Raw genomic sequence first — 26,601 nt, forward strand, 5'->3', positions numbered from 1 at the left:
TCTGAACATTCTTCGCTGCACTGAACTGCATACACAACTCCGCTCAGTTTTGGTTTGGGTGTTTTGTCCTTAGGGTGGACCAGCCTCTGTCTGAGAGTCTTGTTGGGTTTGAAATGTACTGGGATGTTGTGTTTGGAGAAAATCCTTCTGAGTATCCGAGAAACTCAGAATAGAAGTCCAGTTGTTTTTGTTTTTTAACTTTTTTTGAAAACAGCACAAAGTATTTAGTAAGTAGTTAGACTGCAGAAGCACGGAAAAACAGGAAAACAATGGTGTGAATGCTGATTCACAACAAGGAATAAGTACAAATGTTAGATGCTACCTCATTTCAATTAAGGCACATGAACACCTGCTTCGAAGCCAGCCGGTTCACAGTTTTACTCATGTTTGCTCATTTTATTGTTTAAGGTAAAAGCTCTACGCCAAAATGACACCTTTTGCTTCTTTCTGCTGATTTTTTTAATCAAGGCTGAGAAGGAGGAGGAGGGCCGGCGTGTGATGTGCCCTGTGGGGTGCAGTGAGAGCTGAAGCAGTCAGTCCAAACGGGCACAAGGAGATTAGTGCAGAGAGGGAGGAGGGTCACGGGCGTAGAAGGGGATTTTGGGTCCTGAGCACAAAGGCGGGAGAGGAGGAGTCACTGAGGACAAGGGGGGAGTGAAGGAGAGGAGGGAGGAAAGTGGGAGAGGGGGTGTTGATGAATCAGTTTGTCTTCCCTTTTGTTGTGCAAATGTTAGGAGCCGGACTGTTACTGCCGGAGAGGCCGGTGATTGGTGGGCCGGATTTAAATTGTAAGGTGCATTTGGGGCTGATGGCTGTTGCTGCTGGACTTTGAACTGTCACTGAAGGAGGAGTGGGAGGGAAACCACGGCCGAGACAAACCGGACGAAGCTTTCTGAAGCCAGAACAGACTCTGAGCAAGACTTCAGATTTTGGTTATGTAGAAACACTATTGTCCACAGCTCTTTGAACAACCTCAGTTTGGTGAAACTACACAATTATTTGATTATTTGAAAACACAGTAGCAGCAGCAGATAACCACACAGTGCCAAAATTACTATGATCTGAAAAGTTATAAAATAATGTTTACATAAAACTTTTGAGTTTAGGTTGCTTTAAACAAGCCACTTTTGGTCTTGGTCCTGCTCTGATTCGTCATTAACCAGAATTAAACTCTTATTTCTCCAACCTAAGGTCGTTCAAAGAGCTTTTTACAGCAGATATTATTGATCGTACGCTTTAATAATTTGTTTTGCATGATTTTCGTGTAGCTAAATCTTAATAATGAATAGTCATTATACTTACATCGTTATACAATGTTGACTGTTTTTCAAAAAAGCTTTTTCCTGATGTGAGGAAGTGAGGAAATCCTGCTGAAAAGCAGCACTTTGTTTAAAACTACCAGAGCCCCAAAATACTGTTAAAATAAAAATCAATAGTGCTGTTTCTATAATTTTATCAAGTTACAAAAAAGGGTCTTTTTATGTTGCTATATAAGAAAAAATGGATACCACTTTTTAATATTTATGGTCGTGTTTTACTTCTTTTGAGACAAAGGTTGAAGTAAGTTGCTTTCTCCTTTTTCTTTGTTAAACTTTAACAAAAAGATTGAATGATTATTTAATAATTAATTAATTAATTAATTATTAACCTCTCTGTCTCAAAAACAAGGAAAGGTCCACTCCGAAATCCACTCCGGGCTTTGCCAAACTCACTTGTTCCACAGCAGTAGTAGTCATTTGAAAAGGCACCATGCTGGATGCAGTGGTGGTTACTTCCCCACACAGGGAAGTTGTTGGGACCTTCTGTGTCTGAAAGCACTGGGACAATATTTAACTTCAGATAATACTCAGTACCATGGATTTCCACTTCCTGAACAGCTGCTCGTACTTCTACTACTGGTGAAAAGGGACAAGGTCTTAGGAAGCTGACAACATTGTTTCAAAGGCTGACAATAAAGTGAAAGAGGTACGTTCAACTGATGCTTGATGCCATTTTCTTTCCTTTTTAAAAGGAGAATAAGACATTGAGTAATGATAAGGTGTACACACTTAGAAGGCCTGGTTTCTGCTTGTTCACTTTTCTCACTTTGGCATTCTGCACGCGTCTTGGCTGTCACTATAAATTCACAGTTGTTAGGATGTTGTGTGCAGTATCCAAGCAGCTGTGCACCTGTTCAATCCGTGTTGCTGGACCCGAGCTCAATAAAACAGAAATCCTAACGTTTCGGTTCCCTTGTTTTATTCTGCTGCTCCAGGTAAGATATGAACACGCCAGCTATTTATTCCTTTCTTCTCATTTCTATATTTTTGTGGTCATGAACAAATCAATAACTAATCGGTGTGTGACTGATGAAATATTTTCTGGTTTCCTTTTTTTTTTCCTCCTCTGGTTTGCAGCCAGGCCAGCACAACAAAGGCCTTTATTCCACTCAGTCAGTAACCATCCCAGTGAGAAAGACGTTTGGCACCCCCCCCCCCCATCTGAAAGGACAGTCCTTGGGGATTTTTTTGATTTGATTTGAGTGGGTTGAGTGTGGTTGACCGGGTGTGAAAGACAAAGAGATTTAAAGAGACAGACAGCTGATGTGACACTAACTGAAATGTAAAATGTAAACTCACATTTTTCACCTTGAGTTTCTATTTCAGCCACTTCTTTGATAGGTTATTGAGTTTTCCCTCATGTAGGCCTAAATCAGGTGATTGTTTTGCTTGCTGTCACATGAAACACACACTTTTAAGCAGCTATAACTCCAAGCAGCTACTTCACAACCCACCCACACACACTGTGGAGAGAGTGTGTTGAGGAATGCATCAGCCGTAAAGTGACTCCCTTGTTATTACGAGACTGGAAGTATTGTGAGCGGCGTATCGGCTTACTGGTGTTGGTTTGTAGGAGTTGAAACCTGACTCTCTGTGGGTGCTCTGATCCCTCATGAATAATTGAAGTTTCTTGGCGGAAAGGAAAGGAGGCGGCACGAGGAATGGTCGGCCCCGGGGTTGAATTAGCCACGCTGTGAATATATGGGAGTGTAAATATGTGGATAAAAAAGTCCAAAACATCTTGTTTTTTTTTTCTAATCTGCTCACAAAAAGCAAAACAAGAAAGTGAAGTAGAAACTGAGGCGTTATTGTTTCAACACCTGATCCAGAAAACTTCTTTTTCTTCTGCAAAAAAGCAGGAAAAGTTTTCATTCTGTAATGTGGACACAATGTAGGTATTTTGAGTTCACAAAAAGGAAATGCAAAGTCTTTGAAAAGTGTTTGAAATAGGTGAATGGTCCTCATGACCTTCCCAACACTCAATCCTACATTAAAGCAAGACAAGATCCCCACCCACATGGTCTCCTTCACCAGCATGTGAAAGATGGTTTTTTGACCCTGGAGAAAGAAGAAATGATGCCACTTTTAATGTGCAACTCCAATTCCGAAAAAGTTAGGATGTTGTGTAAATTACAAACACAAACTGAATGCAATGATTTGCAAACCCATATTGTTTCCACAGTGGAACATAGTAAGCATATCCAATGTTTAAATTAAGAAAATGTAACAATTTACTTGGAAAAAAAGGCAGTTTTGAATTTAATGGCAAAAACGAAGCTTTAAAAAAAACTTGGGAAAGGAAGTAGTACGAATAAGAGACAGCTAAAGGAGCATTCACAATAAAATTAGGTTCATTATCAACAGGTCAATAAGAGGACTGAATAAAAAAAAAAGTGTTTTAGAGAAGCTGATTCTCTCAGAAGTAAAGACTTGGCAAAAAATGTCTAAAATAGCAGCACAATTTCAGAAATAAATATGAGAATAAAATATGGATTTATGAGATTTGCAAGTGTTTATTTACATTTTACACAATGTGCAAACCTTTTTGAAATTAGAGTTGTGATTTAAAACAAGTATTGGTGAAAATAATAACATATTTCTAAATGTGGCACAGAAATACATAAAAATCAGCTTTTAGGTTTATAAACTAATGTTGGGATGTTTTAGAACCTCTATAACCCTGTAGGGTTATGTTAACTTTTTATATATTTAATTTAATTTAAATTTATGTTATTTCCAATCTGCTTCTTCTGTTTTTTGTTACTGCAGAGTCTCCTCTGATAACAGCTAATTCGTAACGCTGACCCCTCGGTGACCTCGGTATTCACCTTATCCGCTGAACCGATCCACAGGTCACTGAAATACAGCTGTCTGGAAAATTTAGAGTATGTAGAGTATGAAACTCTGAGTCATTTAGGTGTTTATAGACCTGAGACAATAAGCTGTTTAAGCTGTCGGTTCACAAGTTAGCTATTTATTTGTTTTACAATTTGTAAACCTTGTTTCTCCCACAAGCTGTTTGTTTGGCACTTCTTGTGGATGGTAATCAGAGAGATGTGAAAGAAGCTTAATAAAGTTGATTTATGCAAAAGAAAAAACCAGATTTATAGATAATTATAAGTATTTTCTAATCCAAACCTTTGGTCTGAGCTTCTGAAACTGGAAGTTTTCCAACTTTTATCTCTGTCTTTGTCATCATAGACCTAAAGGGACAATTCAGATCTCTTCAACCCTTCTCTGGAAGGGTTATAAACACTTAATGTCTTGCTTGTTGTAAACAGAACTTTGAAGGGCCTCATTTTGTAGAAACAGAGTTACTTTTTACCAAACTGATGAGCTGACGGCTCATGTTGCTGTTTTCAAACTAAACAAAACTTATAAACTTCATACCAGTTCATCTGAACCCTCGTTTATAAACTTAAATAATTAGCTTCAATTTCATGTTATATAGTTTCTTACATATAATTCGTTCTTATTTAAAAGCACAAATAGTGGCGGCAGCAGCCAGCTGTGGCACTTCCAGCAGAATAATCCTAATATTTATAGTGAAATAATCTTGTGATGCAAAGTTGATGGTGAAAGGTTTTTAAAACAGCGTTCACATGAACCACTGTGACATTTTTGACATGAGAGTTATTTTAAGATGGCAGCCATCCATTTTGGTGTTGGCCCTACACAGACTAGCCATTAGCTCATCGATTTCTCCAAACAGAGGTTGTTCAAAGAGCTATCTACAGCAGGTAAGACATTAAGTGTTCATAGCTATTCCACAGAATCCAACTTTAAAGGATCAGAACTATTCCCTTAATACAGGGGTGTCAAACCCAGTGACGCAAGGGGGCCACAATTAAAAATCTGGTCCTAGCCAAGGGCCAATCACGATCAATATTTGTTAAAAATTACATAAATTAACCTTGGTTTTAGATGTATTATGTCAAATCATTCATATAGAAATATCAATGACCTTTTCCCAGTTACAGATTATACAGAATTTAGAGCAAACATACTTTAATGAACACAGACAAATAGATCAAACTTCAAAAAGCACGTCATTAGCAGTCATTTCTTACCTCACTCAGCTTTTAAATGAATTTTTTAACATTAAAACAGACAAAAACCTGATCATACAGAAATTAAAACTATATATTGTTGGCTTCTAAGTCACTGTCGAGAGAAAACTTCACTAATTAGGCTCAGTTTTTTTAAGCAAAAAAAGAATCAGAGACTCGATCTGTCCCAGACTAGAAGGCTGGACCTGATGAAATCTAAACGTTATCTTGGGGGCCGGATGAAATGTTACAGAGGGCCGGATCTGGCCCGCGGGCCTTAAGTTTGACACGTGTGCCTTAATATATTTGAATTGTGAGCTGTTGGCTTTGCGAAAAAACAGGTGAAAAAGTACCATTTTGCTTAGCCAAATCACAATTTCTTCTTTGATAAATGAATCAGGAATAAAACAAAAGTCAGATCCAAACTGTGATTCTGCGGTCTGAAAGCCGTGCACGCAGTATGTTTTCTCTGGTGACAAAAAGGCCACTTTAGACCACCAGCGCACACAAATAAAAAAAAAAAACACAAAACACTTAACTAAAAAAGGGATTCATCAGCTCATTTCCCAGTTTGTTACAATGCATTAAATCTGTTCTAACAGCAGCCTTTCAGCCTTTTGTTGTGTCAGTCAGTCAGTGTTTACTGTGTGACAGCGGCTGTCGGCCCGTCGACATGCCGAGACTGTTGACTCTGTCCCGATAACTGCTTTACAAGCGAGGAGAACCTACGTGTTATCGGGATATTTATCATCCCTGTAGGTAAAGTAGATCCTTAGATGTCAACATGACTGGGCTGGATGTCAGCCTCCATCTGTCACTGCAGCGATGAAGACCTTTTTATTTGTCCAGAACACATTGATCGCTGAAATGTGAAAAGTGGGCAATAATGCTTTTAACCTGTGTGTGTGTCTGGCTGTCTATTAGCAAAATATCTCATGAGCAACTGGATGTATTATAATGAAACTTTCAGAAAGTTTTCATTAGATGTGCATCTACAACTGATAAACCTTTGGAGTCAATACAAATCAAAATAGCTGCCACAGCTATTCAACAAAAATGGCTATAAATCAGTCAATTTGTGTTGAAAATTTGGTTTGGTCGTAGCAGAGAGTCAACGCAACTCATACTCTGAGCACGACATCTCGTGGCGTTGCACCGTGCCGTTAATTAGTGGAGTAAGTCACAGAACAAGAGTAAAACCACAAACAAACATTTGAATCAACATGTATGTGACAAGGCTGGACGAGAGTGGAGTCAAAACGAGTGCACAAAAACAGAGATTTAACCTTTTATTGGTTAAAACAGTATTTCTTAAAGCTGTAATGAAAACAGCACTCACGATCAGGAACTGGGCTAGAGCTGGAACAAGCCAGTGTGTAAGACTCAGCGAGTCGGGAGCAGAACCTGTGTGCTGTAAGGGTCTTGGGCGTTTAGGGAAGTCCAGTAACGAGCGAGGGTCCAGAGCCAGGGAATCAGAGAGCGGCAGGCAAATCCAGAACAAGGTAATCCGAAGAGCGAGGTCCAGAGGGCAGAAGAAGGGTCTTTGATCCGAGGTCCGAGTCCGAAAAGGTTTCCTCTGGGGAGAAGGCAAGAGGCAAAGGTCAAGAGGCAGACAAAAGGTCAATAACAAGGCAGGCATGGAACTATGAAAAACGCTGGACATCTAATAGGCGAACCGTTCAATAATCTGGCGGAGACTGAGTGTGAGAGGTGAGTTTATATACAGGACTGAACAGGTGCTGATGATTGCTGTAATGAGTAATGGTAGGCAACTAGGGCGTGGCATGAGGCTGTGGCAAAGACTGAGGTATTGAACTAAGAAGAGAAGGCGTGACAGAAACAGAGAGCTGTGACAGTATGATATTAAATAGTCAGATATAAACAGAAAGTAAATGTCCTCTCCATGTGAGTCCGAACATAAACACATCTTACACTTGTTCAGCAGTTATAAAATAAACGAAACAGAACGTCTCACTGGTCGTGTTAAAGACACGTGCTCTTTAGCATGTGTCAGTACTGACCTACAGGTGCTCTCATTTTTGTTTTGGAGTAAGAGGGACAGATTTTTGATGATGTAAATCTGAGCGAAGGTTCATGCCCGGTCTTCACTTGTGGGCATTGTTGACCTACTTGCTGTCAGGGCCTAAGATAGAGTCGCTCTGACAGCCTGGCAGGGAAATATTTATTTTTTTAGGCAGGAAAGAACGCCACTCCTTCCCTTCGGTTTTTGGAAGATGAAAAGGCAACTCTGGTTACGACCAACTAGAGTTACTCACTCAGAAACACTCAGTCTGACATAAACTGTGCGTACATTATTAACTGCTCTATAGCTTAACTTTTTAAAACTGTATGCAAAAAAACATATATGGCAGTTCAAATGTCTCTAGTCATCTGCTCCTCATGCGCATCTTCTGCCTTTAATTAAGCCGCTGTTATGAAAACATGTAGTGATTCAGAGACGTTGTAGTTTAATTTAGCAATGAGGCACAGGGGGCCGTAATCTACTGTGAGTTCAGAGCAGCTGCAGAAACGTTGCACAGATAAAGCTGAAGCAAAGTGTTATGCAGTTTGGGAAAAAAAAAAAACTTTTAATGAGTTTTTGTGCTTTTGTCATGTGTTTAAACGGGGAAATAGCTGGAAAAACAGTCGAAAAAAAAAAAAGACAGGACAATACGCCTCCATTTCCTCATCTGTATTTTTGTGTTTGCTGAGGTTGCTTAGCTGTGAACTGGATTGACCCCCAAATTTAATCTGTTGTTGGTGTACATGCAGTGATTACTTTCTGAGAGTTTATTTAAAATCCATTTAGTGGTTCATGACATATTTTGCTAACAGTCAAACAGGGTTGAGCTCAGCAGTGAAGGCAGACAAACGGACACACATACTGGGAACTAGCTTGAACACCAACCTGGTTAGCCAAGTTCTCTTCAAAACACTCACTTCCCAGGAATCTAAGGTAACTTCAAACACATCACGCTGATTCCCATGATGTAAAGGGTTTGTATTAGGTGAACAACGTGTCCACCCACATTTCGAACTGGTTACAGAACTGTGCAGGGTCACGGGGAAAATGCTTTCACCTGAAGAATACTTGACCCCCCGACCTCTGCGTGCTTAACAGACGCCTATAAATGTCCCGGGGCTCCGAGCTTCTCCAGATCCAAACGTCTCCTGGGCCGTCTGAGAGAAAGGGACAGTTCATGTTTGAAGGCGTAAATCTAACAGACAGATGAGCAACAGGTGGGGGGGAAAACACTGTCGGCTGGGAGGAATGGAAGGTGGGAAAAGTGGAACGTTTGAAGCTGTGGAATAACAGGAGAAGAAGAACGAAAAAAAAAAAGATAAATGAGAACACCTGTTGAGAGATAAAGGGAAGAATTCAGAACAGTTAAATTTATGGGTTATGCAAATAATAAAGGCCTAGCGTTCGTTGAAGGAATGCATATCGCCCACCGCTTTTCATGTCAGAGTTTTAGACTGAGAGCATCTTATGTTGAGAAATGACGGAGTTGTAGCTTTTTAGGTCAAACCTTGAAAAAAGCTCAGATTATATGTCATGAATGACTCTTAGCTGCTATCACACTGAACATTAGGTCAATATCTGCATTCATTTGTCAAGGTCAGTGGCGGCCGCCGCCGTCTTGAGCTGTGTTGACTTCAAGAGATTTTCATTTAATGTCCGGTGATTCACACACCTACACACACATCACAGGTAAAAACATTATTGTTCGCCTTTCGACAGTGGATGACAAATATATGACAGATCAGTGGATCAGTTTTTAGGTTTATGTTTATGTAGAAATTTGTGATTAATTTATTTGTTGTTTTGGAGATATGCTTTGTTTGATTTCAGATGTGTCAAATTCTTGAAAAAAAAACACTTAAATGCTCCTTTCCTTCTCAGGTGGTCCGTTTGTTCCTCCTCTCATCATGAGCTCCTGGGTGGTGAACAGGAAAGGAGAGCCACAGTACCGCCGGCACTTCCTGGCTGACAACAGCGTCTTTCACGGTAAGTTTCAAAGACAGACAAAGATGATAACACACCTTATGGAACACAGTTTGTACTGTGATGATGGTTTGTCGTGGGAGTGAACACTAGGGGGAGACTCACTGCCACCTAATCAGATTTCAGCGTAAGAAAAACCCAGACAGGATAATGTTGTGACTGTCGCACCTCACGCCACTGCAAGCTGATAAAACTTGTGTGATATGACAAAAACCTTTACACATTTAGGACTTTGTTCAGAAAACATGTTAACAAAAATCTCTATACTTGCTGTGCTTTTAATTTGTTAATCATCATAGAAAAATGAAAGCAATAGTTCAGATCTATTGAATTTCTGTGGAAATGTTATGAACAATTAATATCTTACCTGTTGTGAATAGCTTTTTGAGCAAAGTCAGTTTGGAGAAACAGTTTAATTTAGACCAGATTGATGAGCTAACAACTGGTTTGAGTGAAAGTAAAGTGGATTGTTGCCATCTTAAAACAACTCCAGTGGTTCATGCAGGCTGTTGTCATTCTGTCCAGGAAACACATGACACCACGGTTCTCCAGTTACTGATGATTTTATTTCTTAATGGCACATTGGCATCATCATTATTAAAATCGACGCACAAAAATAAACTTACATTTTCGACCCAAATTCCCAAAAAAGTGTAAATAAAATCAACATCTGATATGTTTACTTTGTTCCATTGCAAATAAAATATGGGTTCATGAGATTTGCGAATCATTTCCCGCTGTCCTATTTACACTTTACACAATGTTCCAACTTTTTCAGCTCTGGGGTTGAACATTACACAAGCCGCAGAGAGCGAACAGTGGATAAATATAATTGCAACGTACTGTAACACAAACACACCTCGCTGACTGCATACAGCTGGGAGGAAGTACGTCTACTTGTAAACAAAACCTTCAAAAGAAAAACAAGGAAATGCCAGTAATGTGTTTATTAGACTTAAACACAGTGCAAATTAGCTCGTGCAGCTTTTTGGAGAAGGTTCTGCAGTCTAAATGTCCCAGTGCAACACAGCATGGAACAATTGAGTTTCCAGGAAATATTAACCCAAAGATGAAAAAAAGTCACTTAAATATTATGTAAACAAAAAATCACAATTACAAAGAACTCTAGAAGTGATTTTCAAGTTGCATATAGTTGCAGGAGCAGCTAGCTGTAGCACTTCAAGTGCAGCCTGGAGCACTTTTTGCAGAAATGTTGTGATATTTCAGCTGGAATGACCCTGTGATAAAAGACCTGAACCATCCATCCATCCATCCATCCATCCATCCATCCATCCATCCATCCATCCATCCATCCATCCATCCATCCATCCATCCATCCATCCATCCATCCATCCATCCATCCATCCATCCATCCATCCATCCATCCATCCATCCATCCATCCATCCATCCATCCATTTTCCACTTTCCCCACTTCTCCATTCCGGTTTGCGGGGAAAAGACCTGAACATTTATTGTATTTTTCCCCACACATTATCTCGAGCACCCATAGAGATATCTGTGCAGTTATGTCAAATTCCAGAACGAGTCAGTTTTTCCGCTACTTCCCCCCCTTTGAAGCAGAACTAAATCCAGTCATGTTTCAGGATCAGTTTGATTTTGATCTGCGTGTTTCAGAGATGGCAAGGCTTCCCACTGACTGATCCGCCAGATAAATCCTTGACAAATCTGATAAGTTGGTCTGCCTCTGTGGCTGTTAGACCCACAGCAGGCTCACCGTTTACAGCCAGGATCCACTTCCTGCTCCTGTGTGGCTTTCTGTTTGTGAGCAAACAGTCGTAGGAAACAGACTGGAGTGTGTCAGAGCTCTTCCGTAGATGGCTGATTCATCTCATCAAGAATAAACACATCAGTCTGTTTTAGTGTCTGTCTGGCTCAGACATTAGGATATTATGAAATTGATGTTGCTTTCCCATTTGTAGCTATATTTATTTTGGGAAATGTTGAATTTTTAAAAATAAAACCTGCTCTGATTATGAAACAAAAATTCAAGAATGTCTTTATTCTCTAGAATAGCTGCCATAAAGCTTTTCAGAGGAATAAGAGAATTGTCCCATATCTTTTGTGTCTTTGCCAAACTTCAGATGTCTGTCTGTCAGTATTTGTCCCTTCAGCCTGTCCTTTCCTGTCAGCCAAAGAGCACGTCATAAACATATGTCCTTCTCTTTTTTTTTTTACGAGTTTCCCTCAGTTTGTCTCAGTTTTATTTGATCTTTTTGTGTGAATTGAAGAGTGTTTGAAGGTTTTGGTTTGGCCATGGTGAATAAATCAGTCAAAGGGGGGCGGGAAACTTTGGGATCAGGCAGATGTGCATAAAAAGGTGAACAATTAATCACAGAGATCAATCACTGGGAAGACTCAAAAACCTGATGCTGTCACACATCATGCAGATGTGGAAAAATACATGCAGCATCAAAACCAGTTTTTGCAAAAAGGCTTTTCAGAAATTAAAGGCCCATCATTCCTTGAAAGAATCCATTTCACTCACTGCCTTCTATGCCAGAGTTTAAGACTAAGATCATCTGCTGATGAGAAGGAAAGGAAATACAGCTGATTTGGTCAAACTTCGTAAACGACATCAGAAGTGACATTGCAAGATCTCACAAGATTTGTTAGTGGTTGGAGTATGCTCTGAGGATGACTCTCAGCTTCTACTACATAAAACCTTTGCTCCATATCCGTAAAACTAAACGAGTTAGGACATTTTTTGTGTTTTCTAAGATAAGCTGGCCGTGGCAACCATCCTGACTTGGATTGACTCTAAAAAGGGATCACTTGTAGATGTACATCTGAGAGTTTCATTAAAATTTGTTGAGTGGCTTTTAAGATATTTTGCTAACAGACAAACATGGTTGACGCCAACAATTATTGCCAAAGTTTTAAGCAAAGATGTTGTGCGATGTGTAGTGCTTGGCTTATGTGTTGTGAATTAGTCTCAGCTTCTACCACACCAGATTTTAGCTCAAGATCTGTAAAACTGACTGAGTTATGACCAATTTTATCCTTTCAAATGACAGCTGGCTGTGGCGGCCATCTTGAATTGGTTTGGTTCCAAAAGTTAATCAGTTATAGATGTATATCCAGTAATTAGGCATTTTGTAATATCAGTTTGCTGTGGTGGCCATCTTGAATCGGACTGGGTCCAAGAGTTAATTGTTTGCAGATGTGTTTTCAGTGATTACTTTCTGAGAGTTTCATTAAAATCCATCCAGTGGTTCATTAGATATTATGTTAATATGACAGTCGAACACACAAACACAATGGCTTAAACATTATTGCCCTTTTGCCTACCTGTGGCGGGTGATAAAATAATAAAAAAAAAAAAAACTCATCGATTATAGAAAACCTTTCTGTGACTGTGAGTTCTGCACTAAAATGAATTGGCTTTCATGTGGACCAGTGAACAGGACTGATCTGGGAGCCTTTCATTAGAAAAATGGCTCCTGATTTGAAACACACACAAACAGCAAGATATGAAAACAGCCCAATAAATAGTATCAACCCTTTTCCACATCGTTAGTCGCTCTCTTGGGTCTTTGAGGAAGCAATGACACCTAAAATGAGGAAGATTCACAGAGAGGCAGGCGGCGTAAAGTGGGTCAAAGCGCTGCGCAACGATGCCTCCTCTCCTCTTCAAGATATTCACGGAGGAAAAGCTGCGCCAGAAACCAAACTGGATGTGGCATGAAATCGTTTTAAAACAACCTGCAGCAACAAGAAATCAGAAAGGCCCCCCCCAGATGGCCACGTCTGGTCTGGTCTGGTGTCCGGACTGCGCGCCCCTCAGTCCTCTCTGTCTCTCTCTGAGCTGCAGCTTATTAACAGCCCCTCTCTGGTCTCCTCAGCCCTCCGAGCGCGTGAGAAATCGGCTTATCGTTTCTCCTCGATGAGAGGAGAGAGGATGTGCGCGCGGGAGCAGAGGATGTGGATGTAAGAGGGTTTTTTTTTGGCGCTCCGTGAATCCACTGTGAAGGCGCAGGGAGGGAGCCAGGACCTGAGGAGCACTTCTCTCCCTCTGGACTGGGGGGGCAGCTTTTTCTTTAGGCAAAAATAAAGAAAGTGACACTTCATCCTCTTGATGCCAGGATTTTTTTTAACCATCTAATCATCATGGAGAAATGGACCAATCAGACATGTATGGATGGCATTTTATAGGCAGGGAATAAAAAAACAAAAACGATGCCCAAAGCGCATGGAGGGACCTCGTGAGACCAGTAACTCCAGTACCAAATGGCAGAGCTTGAAGTTTGCAGAAATCTGAGTTTGGAGAGAGGTAAGAGATCATTTCTCAACCTTTTGCTCGCATCATGTGTCTGCCTCAGTGGGGTGCACACATTTTTCTTGGGTGTCTTGTGCTGCATGCAGGCTGGAGCCCAATTATTCCGCTTGTTGTTGTTATTGTGGAGGATTTCATCACCCACGCTGCTACAAACACCGAAGAAAGGAATCTTAATTGCATGATTGTCAATTTGTTAAACTCATATTTTTGAGCTCTTTGAGTCCAAAAATATCTTAGAGGGAATTCCTTTATTTTTTTTTTTCCAATTTTGTACTGTTGAGGGGTTTTTCTCACATGAGATGTTTTAATGAATAGCAGATGTTTAGCAGCTGGAAACTGTCCCTGGTGCTGAATTTGGCCCCTTTCTATTTGTCAGCAGGGGGCAGAAAAAAGCCCCTTAATTTTTCAGCTTGAAACTTCTCGGTTTGCGCTCTGTCCAAATAGATTTGTCAGATTATTTGCATCCTCTTCACTGTTCAGAGAAATCTATCCATTCTCGATTCATCACAGTGCTTTGGTGTGAAGCTGTCTGGGTGCACATATCGTGCTCGGCAATGAAAGCGGACTGGATTTTTGTTGGCATCAGTGGGGGACTCTGAGCTCTTCACAATGTGACAGAGCTTTGATGGCAAAACTGAAGCTCCAGCAGCTTTTAGAGTGACCATGTTACTCTCAGCTCTAAACAGAGTCAAAAATATCAAGTATTTTTTGCACTTAAAGCTCAGAATGTGTCAAGATTTGAGTCTTTTCCCTAGCAGTACCTGAGGTGGTGTGTTTCTTCCTCTCTGTGGCTGTTAGGGTTTCAGGAAAAGGGCCCCTGGCTGCCTCAGCTGATAGGAACGCTCCCTCATCATTCGTTTTGGCAACACTCGGGCGGCATGAGTTGCATCTAAGAGCAAGTTGAAGGAGAGAACGAGAAAACTAGCAAGAGGGAAATAGCTGCTAATCCCCCCAACATGAAGGAAATGGCTTTTCCATGTAAAATGGGCGTGTGTCTCTCTCCTGAGCTGATGATGATGATGAGTCTCAGCATGTCCACAATCTTTTCTCCCTTTTACTCCTGATTTTTGTTTCCACCACATCCTTGATGTAGCTGTAGGGCACAAACGGCAACGAGCAGAGACTGAGAGAGGGAGGGAGAGAGAGAACAAACTGTTTTCTTTGCATTTAAAACAATATCATCAGATTTTTATTCTTCTTCCAGTTGCCTTTCCTTTTTTATTAATTTTCTTTCCTTTTTCTTGTTTCTTTGTTTTATTTTTTCCAATGTTTACTTCCTGCTACTTTTCCTTGTTTCTTTTTTTCTGTTTTCCAATAACCCTTTCTCCATTTTCCTGTTTCTCTTCCACATTTTCTTTTTTGTGCTCTTTTTTCAGTGTTCCTCTCCTCTCCTCTCCTCTCCTCTCCTCTCCTCTCCTCAGGTGGTGCTGTAAGAAGTCCCATCTCTTCCTTTTCTTATCTGCGCTCTCTCTCTCTTTCCTTGTGTTTCAAGTTGAGCCCCCCCCAAAAATTTGTGTCACGTTTGTTGTTATTCTTTCCTTTCCCACTGGCTCCCCGAGGACCATCATGTTCATGACATAAACTTTCACAGATTTTGAGTTACTGTATCTGTCTGCATGATGCCTTCACCCCCCCTACAGTGCATCACATTTGTTCACATTTCAAGCATTTTTTTCCTCGAGCACATTTCCCTTAAAAGGAAAAAATCAGAGTTTAAAACCTGCTGGGGAATCTTCAGATGATTATCAGTATAAATACACAGCTGTGCAACCTGCATTATCAGTGCCACACCTGTGTCTAAATGGAAACCAGAAAGCTAATTATCTCTGAATATTGGAATTTGTTTAACTTTCCTTTCATTTAGTCTGCAGATAATTAGTTATACCCTGTAGCCAACACTTTTAGTCCCTCTAGTGCTCATAAAAAAACACCAAAGAATCGGTTTGGTGTGATCTCAAGCATTCCCTGTCAAGAAGCTGAGATCAGACTGTTTGGATGACAGTCTGTCTCAGACTTTGTATCTCATTCCACACACCTTCATCCAGCTTTGGCTTTGGGAAGCCGAGAGAAGAGGCTTCAGCCTAGCAGGAGCAGTCAGCATCAGTTTGAACATGACGTTCAGAAAAAAAAAAAAAAATCTCACACGTGTTCTCAAACGCGAGCAGGCTTCACCTCCCTCCTTTTGAAGCCAGTGCTGAACTCCTCCAGTCGGGGGAAACCTCCCGTAGCATCTTTTGGTGAATGCATCATGGTGCGGCGGCTGTCATGTGTTCATTTTCATTCCGGTGTTGCTCCACGCAGTGTCCCCCCTGGGGGAAAACTGGGAACCCATTTGTAGCGTTGGTGACTTGAACGCTCCCTTAAGCGTCCCTAATTAGGCTAAGTGCAGTGAGATAAGGGTGCGTTTTTTTGCTCGTCGTTTCTCTGTTTTCTAACCTTTTATGTTGCTAAAATAAGCAAATAGGCATTGCCAGAATATTTTGACGTCTTTCATGCAGGTTTAGCATAATTAGTTTTTTTTAAAAAGGTATTTATTCCTGAAGATGTAAATGATGAAACACCAGCTTTCTGCTGCTGTGGAATAAAAAGCTTTGGAGATTTAGTAAATAAACACTCTTGCTGATGAAATGTCATTTAAAATGACACACAGAACTTCCCATTAGGAGTTTTATGTGCATTTCTTTTGTTTTTAAAGCCTTTTTTAGTGTGTTAAGTTGCTGTGCAAGGATTTAAAGGAAGCTCAACAAATAAATTGCTGATTATTATTAAAGTAGTGTGAAGCCTTTTGCTGCTTTATAAATTAGCAAAGAAAAGTAGAATCTGTTCAAATGTTTCTCAGCAATTAAACGATTCATCAGTCATTGGTAATGATTCAGTCAGCATTTCTTCACAGAGACTTTCTTGTGCCAAACTTGCCTGTTAAGCAGACTGTAAAGACATTTTCAAGCATTTTTCTTAAAACCTTGAAAAATTTCCAATTATTTCCCAGGAAACTTATCGCTGTCATAGTTTGCCTTTTTGTACTTACATTTGAATCTTTTTCTTAATGGTTCTGTTTTTTCCTGTGCTCCTGCTTCTGTCTCCCGACTCTGTTAATTATCCACAGGTGTTCTCTGTTTTGTTAATTGGTTCCTTGCCTTTAAACATTTTCCTTTGCTCGCTCTTCCTTGCGAGCTCGTTGTAGCGATCAGCTCGTCGTGTTGGGTCGGTTTAGTGAAGGTGAGGCTGGAGTGATTTTTCCTGTCACCAGTGTTGTGGCAGCAAAAAAAATCAATTTCCAGGCACTGTTAGATGAAATCACTCAAACAGGTTTATTTATATGTTGTGCACAAAATATACAGAGCATTAAAGACAATTAAGACTTAACATCAGAGTCTCAGGTCCGAATGAGGAAGCTCTGAATCAAAGCTCTGGACCCCCCCAAGTCAACACAGGAGCTTTTATTAAAGATATTGAAATACTGGACCAGAAGGAGGAGTTAGGGAAAAGCAAGTCAGTCTGGTTCCCATGAGGAGAAAGTTCAACATCACTCCTATAAACAAGTTAATTCTGTGAGAACCCGTGGGACTTGGAACAGAAGTCATAACATAATCAGGACTTATCAACAACAGGTGTTACCCTATAGTCAATTCTGCCATTACACTCCCCTCTTCTGATTATAAAAAATATGTAATATTTGATATTAATCACACATTAAGTTCATTACACTCCCCTTTAATCATGTCAAAGAAAATACTAATTGAGAAAAAGAAAAAAGTGAAAGATAAAGAAGAAGAGGAGGTGAAAATAATAAAAAGTCATCTGGTAGAAGTAACAACACATAAACTCAAGATACGAAAAACCTACCGGCCCATCTAACCAACCTTTTATTTTATTGACATTGTTTCATTTGGTAGGAAAACTCCTCTTTGCCAGAGAGACGGTCATGAATATATTTTGTCATCCCCCAGGTGAAATTTGAAAAGAGAAAAGAGAAGAAAAAGAAAAAAGTCTGGTTCAGTTCGTGTTTAGTGCGAGGCCAGGGTTGCTCTCCTCTCTGTGAGTTTTCTAGTTTCCTCGAATAAAGCTGCTTTAAGTTGAGACGCTGGGTCTGCTTCCTGAGTGTACCCGTGAACCTGACGATCACACTCGAAAGCTGTTGAACAAACGTCATGTTTCTTTGGCTTTCTTCCAAGATGAAGCAGTTATGTTTGTGTCATTTAGTCTATCTGGGCTTAGCTGACAAAATCTTTCAGGGTTCGTGACTTTTTATTTTTTTACAGTGCTGAATTTGGTTTATTTTAATTGGAAGGGTCAAGTTTTCAATATTTTTTGTTTCCATCCACTCTCCATAGGTGAAAAAATGTCAGGCAGAAGGGAATTTGCTTTGTTTAAAAACATTTAAAATGAAAAGTCTCACAATCCTTAAAGGAATGCATATCACTCAGAGTTTTAGACTTTGATAGTTGTAGCTCTTTTGGACAAACCTTGAAAAGTTTATGTGCAATCTCATGTGATATTGCAAGATGTCACTCTCAGCTACTACAACATCAAATTTACGCTCAGTGTCTGTTAAAGTGACCGATTTGTAGCCATTTTTGTGTTGTTTGATGTTCAGGGAGCCATATCAAATTGGGTTGACTCCCAAAGTTAACCAGTGGCCGTGCTGTTCATCCAGTCATTACTTTCTGCAAGTTTCATCATAATTTCTCCAGTGGTTCGTGAAATATTTTGCTGACAGACACACACACACAGGCAGAAACATTATCGCCTACCTTTGGTTTTTGACAGTGGGCGACAATGAGTCCAACCAGCTCAGTTAAAATGAGAACCGACACTAGAAGCTGAGTCAGTCCTAAAATAATACACACAATTTGAAATGTAAATGTCAGAGTTGCAGGCAAACAAAATTAAATAGGCTTCATGTTGAACAACAAAAAAATCAATTTATCAAAATCTGAACAAGAGATTCAGAGGAATGTAGGTTTTATAACCGGTTTCACAAAGCTTCACAAATGTTCAACAGGCTCACTGCCTTGACACGACACACGTCAGGTTGGGAGTCCAGCTCCTGCCAAACATGCTGTAGCAGGTCTAGAATTTGAATTTTTTTGTGCTCTGCCCAAATCTGCTTTCCAGTTGGTGCATTTTTCTTGAAGTTTCTCGAAAATGCACACTTCATGTTCTTGTTTGACAGTGTTTGAACATATTCTAACACACAAAATGCCTTTTTATTTCTATTAAATGTCATTCTTCACACTGGAAAAAAACAAAACAAAAAAACAATTAATCATTACTTTTCACACATTTTGCTAAGATTTGAGGTGAGAATTGGCTGTGTTATCATTTTGTGACTCCTTGTTACTCTGGAACATATTTACAAAAAGGATTATATCTGAAAATATAAATCAGTTTTATTTTGTAGAAAATTATTAAATGATTTTTTTTTAGTCCTTCAAGTTACTATTTTAGGACAAAATTGTTTAACAAACTTAAACCTATAATATTTCCATTTGGAAAACAATTTAGTTCATCTTAAACAAACTGGTTGATTTTTTAAAAATTCACCTCAGAGGAACTTCAAAAAGTGAGCCTATTGATCCAAGATATGAATGAAGTGGACATTAATACACACTGCTTTATGCTTCTTTCCCTGTTTGTATATTTCTTTTCCCTATTTCGCTGATACTGTGAACATGTCCCAATACCTGAAATACTCATATCAAAGCCAGACATCCCGTCTCCACTCGGGCGTCCCTCTGGAGTATTTCCTGCAGTGGCAACTTTCCTCACCCTGGGAGGCTCCTGTTGTTTACACTTGTGAATGGGCAACTGTTAATACAGCCGTTATGCTTCATGATGCCACAGCTTGATGCCCGTGTTGTAAGTGTCATCATCTAATGTGAACGTGGCTCTCTGTGGATATCTGTATATGAAGCAATTTGTCCGAACACAAAGAAGCAGACGGTTTTGGGAGTTCCTCTGGGAATAAGCTACACAAAATTTGCTTTAAATTCCTCCTTTAATGCTCACCACTGTGGACAATTTAAACAACATTTGGGGTCTGAAGACCTTTTAGTCAGACGTAATCAGAATACCAATGAGTGCAGCTAAAAGTTTCCACCAAGTTGTAGGATTCGTTTTTATGTATTTGTGCTCCTGTCTTGGTAAAGTACGGAGGACCCTCGGAATCATAGGTAAAAACAAAAACCTAGGTCGTAAAAAACTGTTCCCTTAATTTAGGAGACTCCATGAATGGATTTGTAATAACATTGGTTGGTGTCTGTGTGTGTGTGAGTTTTGTTTTCAGTGTTTTCAGGAATTTAGGTGAGGATTTAGAGACAATCTTTGATTAGCAAAATCAGATTGTAATATTGATTAACATGAATACAATTGCTTGTGTTTTCACCTAAATCCCATCACATATTTATATTTATATATTCTCATTTTAATAGTTTAATTAGAAACATGCACATTTGTAATTTTAGAAAATCCTTGTGCTACTTTTTTGGTAATTCCTAAACCCTCACCCAGTTCAGAGTTCAGCTTATTTTGATTAAAAGTACTCTATTGTCTGCCTTTTCTGCAGTTAGTAGGAGGTGATGTTTGTTTCTTTTGTTTGTCTGTCTGGGTGGCTTTTTTAGAAGTTAGTGAAGCTGGAAATGAGAATTTGTTCAAATGTTTTTCTGTTACTGAACCCAAACAATGATGTATCGCTTGTTCTGAAACAGAACGACGTCCGTTCTTACGACCTCAGATTTTATTTCTGCCATGACCCTCGGTGGTCTGTTGTAAATTCATCACCATGTGTTTTATTTCCACATGCAGAATGCACCTTATCTCTGCATTCATGCTGATTGTCTTTGTCATCCTTCCAATGACACATCTCTTGGCTTGTAGGATGAATGTGGGATAAAGGAATGAATATGCGAGTTTCTGTGTGGCTTTTTTTTAATCCTGACTGACAAAAGACTGAAGAGGTTTACCTGCTGTTTGTTTGCGACATGCTGGGAAAGTCTCCAGAGCGTCAACGCGAACGAAAAAAAGGAAGCAGAAAAGTTACAGTTGCTACTTGTTCGTTGTGTTCATCATTACAAAATGTGATCAGTCAATTAGTCTGAGTGCCATCCTGCTGGTGGAGCAGGTGAGTAGATTCAGATGTTAGCATGTGCTTAGCTAAGAGCTGTCATAAATGTGCTGCAGTTTTCCTCCCCACGCATTTATCCAGAAGTCATCATCTGTCACAGAGCTGCACGCCTGACTAATTTCATTTCATAAGCCGCTGAATGCCCTCGGAGAAACAGTGAAACAGAAACAACATTGGATGACATCATCTCAGAATCAGGAGCACATGTCAGATAAGCACAATATGGGATTACAAGACGGAAAATTTCCATTTTATTGTCTTCTATTCTGTCTTTTATAAGCAGATTTATTTTGGAAAGATTGTACCATGAAAAAAATCCATTCAGAATATATTTATATCTTCCAGCTGCCGTGAAAGGTAGGTGATAGTAAATAAACTCCCTGTCTTTTGGCAAACCAGAGGACGAATTTTAACAAAACGCACAAAAAAATAATTATAGTGTGAACATTTACAACTGATTACAGATCTAAGTCAAACTAATTCAAGATGGCTGTCAAAGACTAATAAACATTAACAAACACATACAATGGCTATAACTCAGTCAGTTTTACAGATACTGAACTAAAATATGATGTGGTTGTAGCTGGGATTCATTCACAACACACAATAATGCATGAGATTACACATAAGCTGATTTTCAAGGATGAGCTGATTTCAGAAGGTTGATCTTAGTCAGTTCAATTTAAGATGGCCACCACAGCTAATTGACTCTAACAAACACAAAAAGCTAACAAGTAAGTCAATTTTACACACAATGAGCTAAAATTGATATAATATATATAAAGTAATTAGAGCTTAATATATAACGAATTAACAACAATAATAATATTGATCAGCACCTATCACAAGTCTATTGTCACCTCCTGGAATATCTGTAAGCTGCTATTATTTAAGAAAACATCTGAAAAAAAACTGCTTCTCATTGTTTGTTGATTTGATTTGATTTTTTTCTGCTCTAGGAAGGTAAAAGTGATAATAACTCCCAGCAATAAATTATGTTTTTTCATTAAAAGAAACATAAAAGAAAACATCAAAATTGATTTTTTGTTCATGTCCTGGTACATGAATGAAAGCATGAATCAGAAATCCCAGGTTGTCTTGTGTTTCCTCTAGAAAATTAAGAATTATGTGAGTTGGCAACATATTTCTGAGACTGTCTTCTTTTTGGCTCTGTGATGGACTGGCGACTTGTCTATGTGGCAAATCGTTTCACGCTCAGTGATGTCTGGTATAGACTTCAGCACCCACCCTCTAACCCCACCAAGGACAAAGTGGGTTTAAAGAATGTGAATATATGGGTGTCTTCTTCTTGCATTCCAGAAGCATTTGCAAAAATATTAATTTCTAATCAATCAATTTCTTCGCTTGCTAGTTATAATGCATAATTGTACCCTCTCCTCACAGCAACTCATAGCCATGTCAGAAAAACAAATATTACAATATTCTTTTTAAACAGTGGTACAATCACCAGTGGATAACTTGGCATAAAGCTTAATAAATAAGTCTTTAGTTTTTATTGTGTTGCTACCGAATTCCTGTCTCTTATTTGGTTTCTGAAATGGAAACGCCCATACATACAAAAAGAACAGAGACAGCCTCAGAGATTATGGAGCCCGTACCATTCATGAGCTAATACTGGGAATCTTTAGGCACCTCAGGATTCAGTTTGATTATGATTCAAAATGCTGTGATGCGATTATAAAATGATTATGAATGCAGTTCGACGCATCCATAATCACACCCTAAGCAAAATTCTCAACATAGAATTTCTCAGACCTAAAATGAATTAAATATTTTGCATTTCTACACTGCAGTATAAATCAGTTCTCATATAAACAAGATTTGGGGAACTAAATGAACAACAACAAAAAAAGGAGTGTAAATCTTGAGTGCAGTCAAAAACAAGATCCCAGAATGGAACCTTGAGGAACTCCACATGTAAGTGGTACTGAACTCAAGAACGTTGATCTGTATGGACTGAGAAACACATGTCTCTCACATATGATTTAAACTGCTTTAAAACAGTTCTTTTCATGGCTACACACTGTCCAAGCTAAAAGGATGCTATGAATATCTGCATCAAAAGCAGCACTCAGATCTAAACACACTAAAACAGCAGAGTTTTCCAAATCACTAGTTAAAAAGAGGGCATTCAAAACGTTCAAAGACGAGTTTAAGATGCTTAAAACAAAATTCAAATGTTTCATAAATGCAGTTCCCCTTTGGAAACATTAACAAGTTGAAATGATAGAATTTGCTTGTAGGGCTGGATTGTTTTAATGGTTAGACCTGTATAACAAAATAAAAGGATATATTAAAAAAAGGATAATAAGTTGTCAAAAGTTGGCTTGGAAAAGAAATGTCCCAATGAGGAGTAAAGTGCTTTTGTAATGAACAGAACATTGTGTGCAAAAATGGACAGATGTGCTTTGTTTGACGTGTGGGACGTCAAGCAGCCGTCCCACATGTCGACCCATTAACTCTTACTTCTGGTAGTGCATTATTATCGATGTTATGTCATCGTTCTTATCCCTGTGTTCGACTGGTTGACCCTAATGAACCCAGATCGTAAGCCGCGCTATCCTCTTCCAGTGCTTTTCATAATCACTGAATAAACCACACAACAATAGCAGAGCTGTTAAATGCTAAATCCAAATCTGTGCTTTCGAGTAGCATGACGGCAGCTGTGCCGAAACAGCTGCACGCGCGCTGAGAGACCCGCAAACATTAGACAGAGGTGGATGGATAAAAACAGGAGGTGGGAGCGGAGCACAGATGACCGTAGGAAAGGTGGAAATATGTGTGTGTATGTGTGTGTGTTTCCAGACAGATAAGACAGGCAGATGAAGGTGCCGCTGCACATCAGAGCACCACGCAGAGGAGGATGAACAACGGGAGTTTTGGCGCTTCCTCGTTGTTTGGAGTGTGGAGCTTCTCAGTTTGATTCCAGTTTGGGGGTTTTAGACAGGTGAAGCAAAGAACAGGTGTTTTTTTTCGGAGGTTTTTTTAGCTGCAGATGTGAAGCTGCATGTGTTTCACACTGAGGCTGGGCTCAGTTTTTGTATTTTTTTCTGCCTGAAGAAATGGGAGAAATTTGTTTGTCAATTTTTGGTTCAATGGCTTTACCTAATCAAAAAGTGAGATCTACCTTAATGCTTGGCTCTGTCGAAAAGTCCGCTGGGCCGTCGCTCCTGGCGCGTAATATATATCATATTGGTGGCATCGTGGCCGTACCACAAAAATGCAGGTTCACACTATCTGGTAAGGATACTGTGTGTTTTTGTGATTTGTGTGTGAGTCTAGACACTAAAATACAATGTGTCTCACAGACCAAAGCAAACAAAAATCCATCTTTTTGACTTTATTGGCAGATGTTATCGTAAAACCTCTTATCTTTCTTGTTTCTTCCAGGGTGCACGCAGTTTTTAAGTGTGTGTACGCCGACAATCATATTGCATAATGAGCGTATTTCGTGCTAGCGCTATTTATAGCACCAGCGGAGCAGAAGCTCATGTTTATGTATTGAAATATCCTCAGGATGATCAAAAATCTCACTTCCTTCCACAATAACTTTGAACCTGCCTTAATGAGTCGACGCTCACCACATGCAAAGAAAAATTGGTTGATTTCTGCAAATTCACCCATTCATTTGTCACTAATCATGTGTAAATGTCATTCATTTTGTCCCGTCAACCAAAACTGAATCGCAATTCTGATTAAACTTCTGTGCAAAACGAGGCTTCTGGTCATAGGAGGAGCGACTGAGCGGTTCCAAATGTCAATTCTCCATTCAGTCGATTGTTTTTTATTTGATTGCTGCGCTTGTTACGGTTCATCACAGTTGGACCTACCATGTTATTTGGACTCTGGTGCCTTCTGCCACATGAATAGTGCATGAAGGATCAGGCAGATGCTGGTGAATATGAATTTTTGTAGCCATGAATAAATTATGACAAATCTATGAACTGCTGTCCATTCCAGTCACCCTCAGACCAAATCTTAACAGGGCTTTCAAACAGAAGTGTTAAACTATTGATATTTTTGCCCTATTTCATTTTCCACTGACAGAAATGTGGCTGAGACGGAGCTCATATCTTATTGTGTTTAAACAAAATGACTGTTAAATTGAAAGTGATGAATGAAAGCTGCTGTCATTGATAACGTCTCACCAGGCGTTCTGTGTTTGCCACCCCAGGCGTCATTGTACGGATCTAAGTGAGGAAGGCCTTTCTTCATCACCTACCCCATTAAAATGGGTTTGAATTGGCTTCGCCTCTGTGCCAAGACACAGCTTTGATCTGCTCTGTGCTCTGCGCCGACAGAGATGATGAGTTTTTACACATGTAGCGCATGCACACAAACACACGCACAAACTGTGAGTTTTATTTATTTATTTTTTGCTCAAAAGTAAAGGGAGTACAGAAATATATACCAGACTTCTTTACATATTTTTCTTACCTTATTAAAATCACATTTAACACATTTGAGTTAGGCTGCCATGCTTGACTGGATCTATAAATCCCGCTCTGTAGAGCTGCAGAAAGTAACTAAGCAAAGCCTGCAGAGCACGGAAAAGGCTATGTTGAATAACTTGCATAAATCTGACAGGTGGGGTAAAAGAGACTATTTTTTTCTACTGCAAGATATATTTTCAAACTAAAAAGTTCAACGAAACTGTAATTTTTTATAGTCATACTTGCTGAATTTGAGGATTAACGCTTGAAGGAAAATGGAGTTTCAGGACAAGAACCATTTATTGCAGCAATCCCTGGCCTTATGAGGACTACTTCTATTATTTCTCATCTGTGATCAGGAGCTGACACCCCACTCTGGGCAGATTGTAACTCTATTGCACTTCTTCTGCTTTTTAAGGTCTTTTCACAAAATGGTTCCGTGATGTGGTTACAAAGACAAGCCCCTCTTTAAATGGCACTGGCTGTTCATAAATCACCAATGGAGCCAAGCTCGTTCTGTGACAATGAGAGCGGACTAGATACACGAAGCCAGGATTGTGGAGCTAAAGGAGGTGTGGAGTTGAACTAAGCAGGGTTGATGGGAAGGACTGTGCATGAAATTTGTGTTGGACATCTCCGGTTCTAAACATCTGCCATCATTACATCACACCGTCAAGATGCAATGTTGGCTTATCTGTGCACTCATCAACCATTTGGTGGCTCAGAGGCATAACAGCAGCAAGTTTTTGTAACCAGGTTGATGTGTTTTGCAGATTTCTGCCCAGGTCTCTCTGGAAAATGAGATCTTGATCTCAACGGGGTTTACCTGGTTAAATAAAATAAATAGAAATAGAAATAGTTACCTTTAACTCATCAGGCCACCTTGATTATTATAATAACCTCAGTGAGATGTAAAGTGGAATTCAACTAGGGGCTTTTTATATTGTGTTTATCTACACTGAGAGGGTTACTCAAAGTGGATTTTTAGGTTGGACAAACTTAAAACGATAGTTCAGATGTTTTGAATCGGGTTCTGTGGAAAGGTTATGAACAATTAATATCTTACCTGTTATAGATAGCACTTTGAATGACATCAGATGGAAAAGTAATATTGAAATCTGACAGCTCTAATGAGAAGTTTTAAAAGATGGCAGCAGTTCACTTTGGTCTTGGTCGCATTCAGACTAGCTGTAATTTTTGTAATTTGTCCATCTGGACAGAAGTAAACTTTTATTTCCTTCAAATTCAGGTTATTTAATAGCTATCTACAATAGGAAAAAAAATATTAATGTTGTGTTTTTTTAACTTCATAATTAAACAAAGAACCTTAAAATTGCCAGCTGCAAAAT

At 39.4% G+C, this 26,601-nt stretch overlaps 1 protein-coding gene across 5 annotated transcripts in view; it reads left to right on the forward strand.

The window, feature by feature from the left end:
- The first annotated feature begins 124 nt into the window (after nucleotides 1–124).
- plch1 (phospholipase C, eta 1) overlaps nucleotides 125–26,601 on the forward strand; it is a 73,300-nt gene continuing 46,823 nt past the window's right edge. For 3 of the 5 annotated variants that reach the window (XM_017437215.3, XM_037974364.1, XM_037974369.1), the window contains exons 1-2: nucleotides 125–1,965; nucleotides 9,273–9,377. In XM_017437215.3, the coding sequence (XP_017292704.1) occupies nucleotides 9,299–9,377 (79 nt within the window). In that variant the 5' untranslated portion in view covers nucleotides 125–1,965; nucleotides 9,273–9,298. Of the gene's footprint in view, nucleotides 1,966–9,272; nucleotides 9,378–13,334; nucleotides 13,667–23,535; nucleotides 24,060–26,601 lie in introns of those variants that run through there. The other 2 variants (XM_017437216.3, XM_017437213.3) reach the window with 2 other exon arrangements.

This window comes from Kryptolebias marmoratus, linkage group LG2, assembly GCF_001649575.2.
Source record: "Kryptolebias marmoratus isolate JLee-2015 linkage group LG2, ASM164957v2, whole genome shotgun sequence".
NCBI classification, from domain to species: Eukaryota; Metazoa; Chordata; class Actinopteri; order Cyprinodontiformes; family Rivulidae; genus Kryptolebias; species Kryptolebias marmoratus.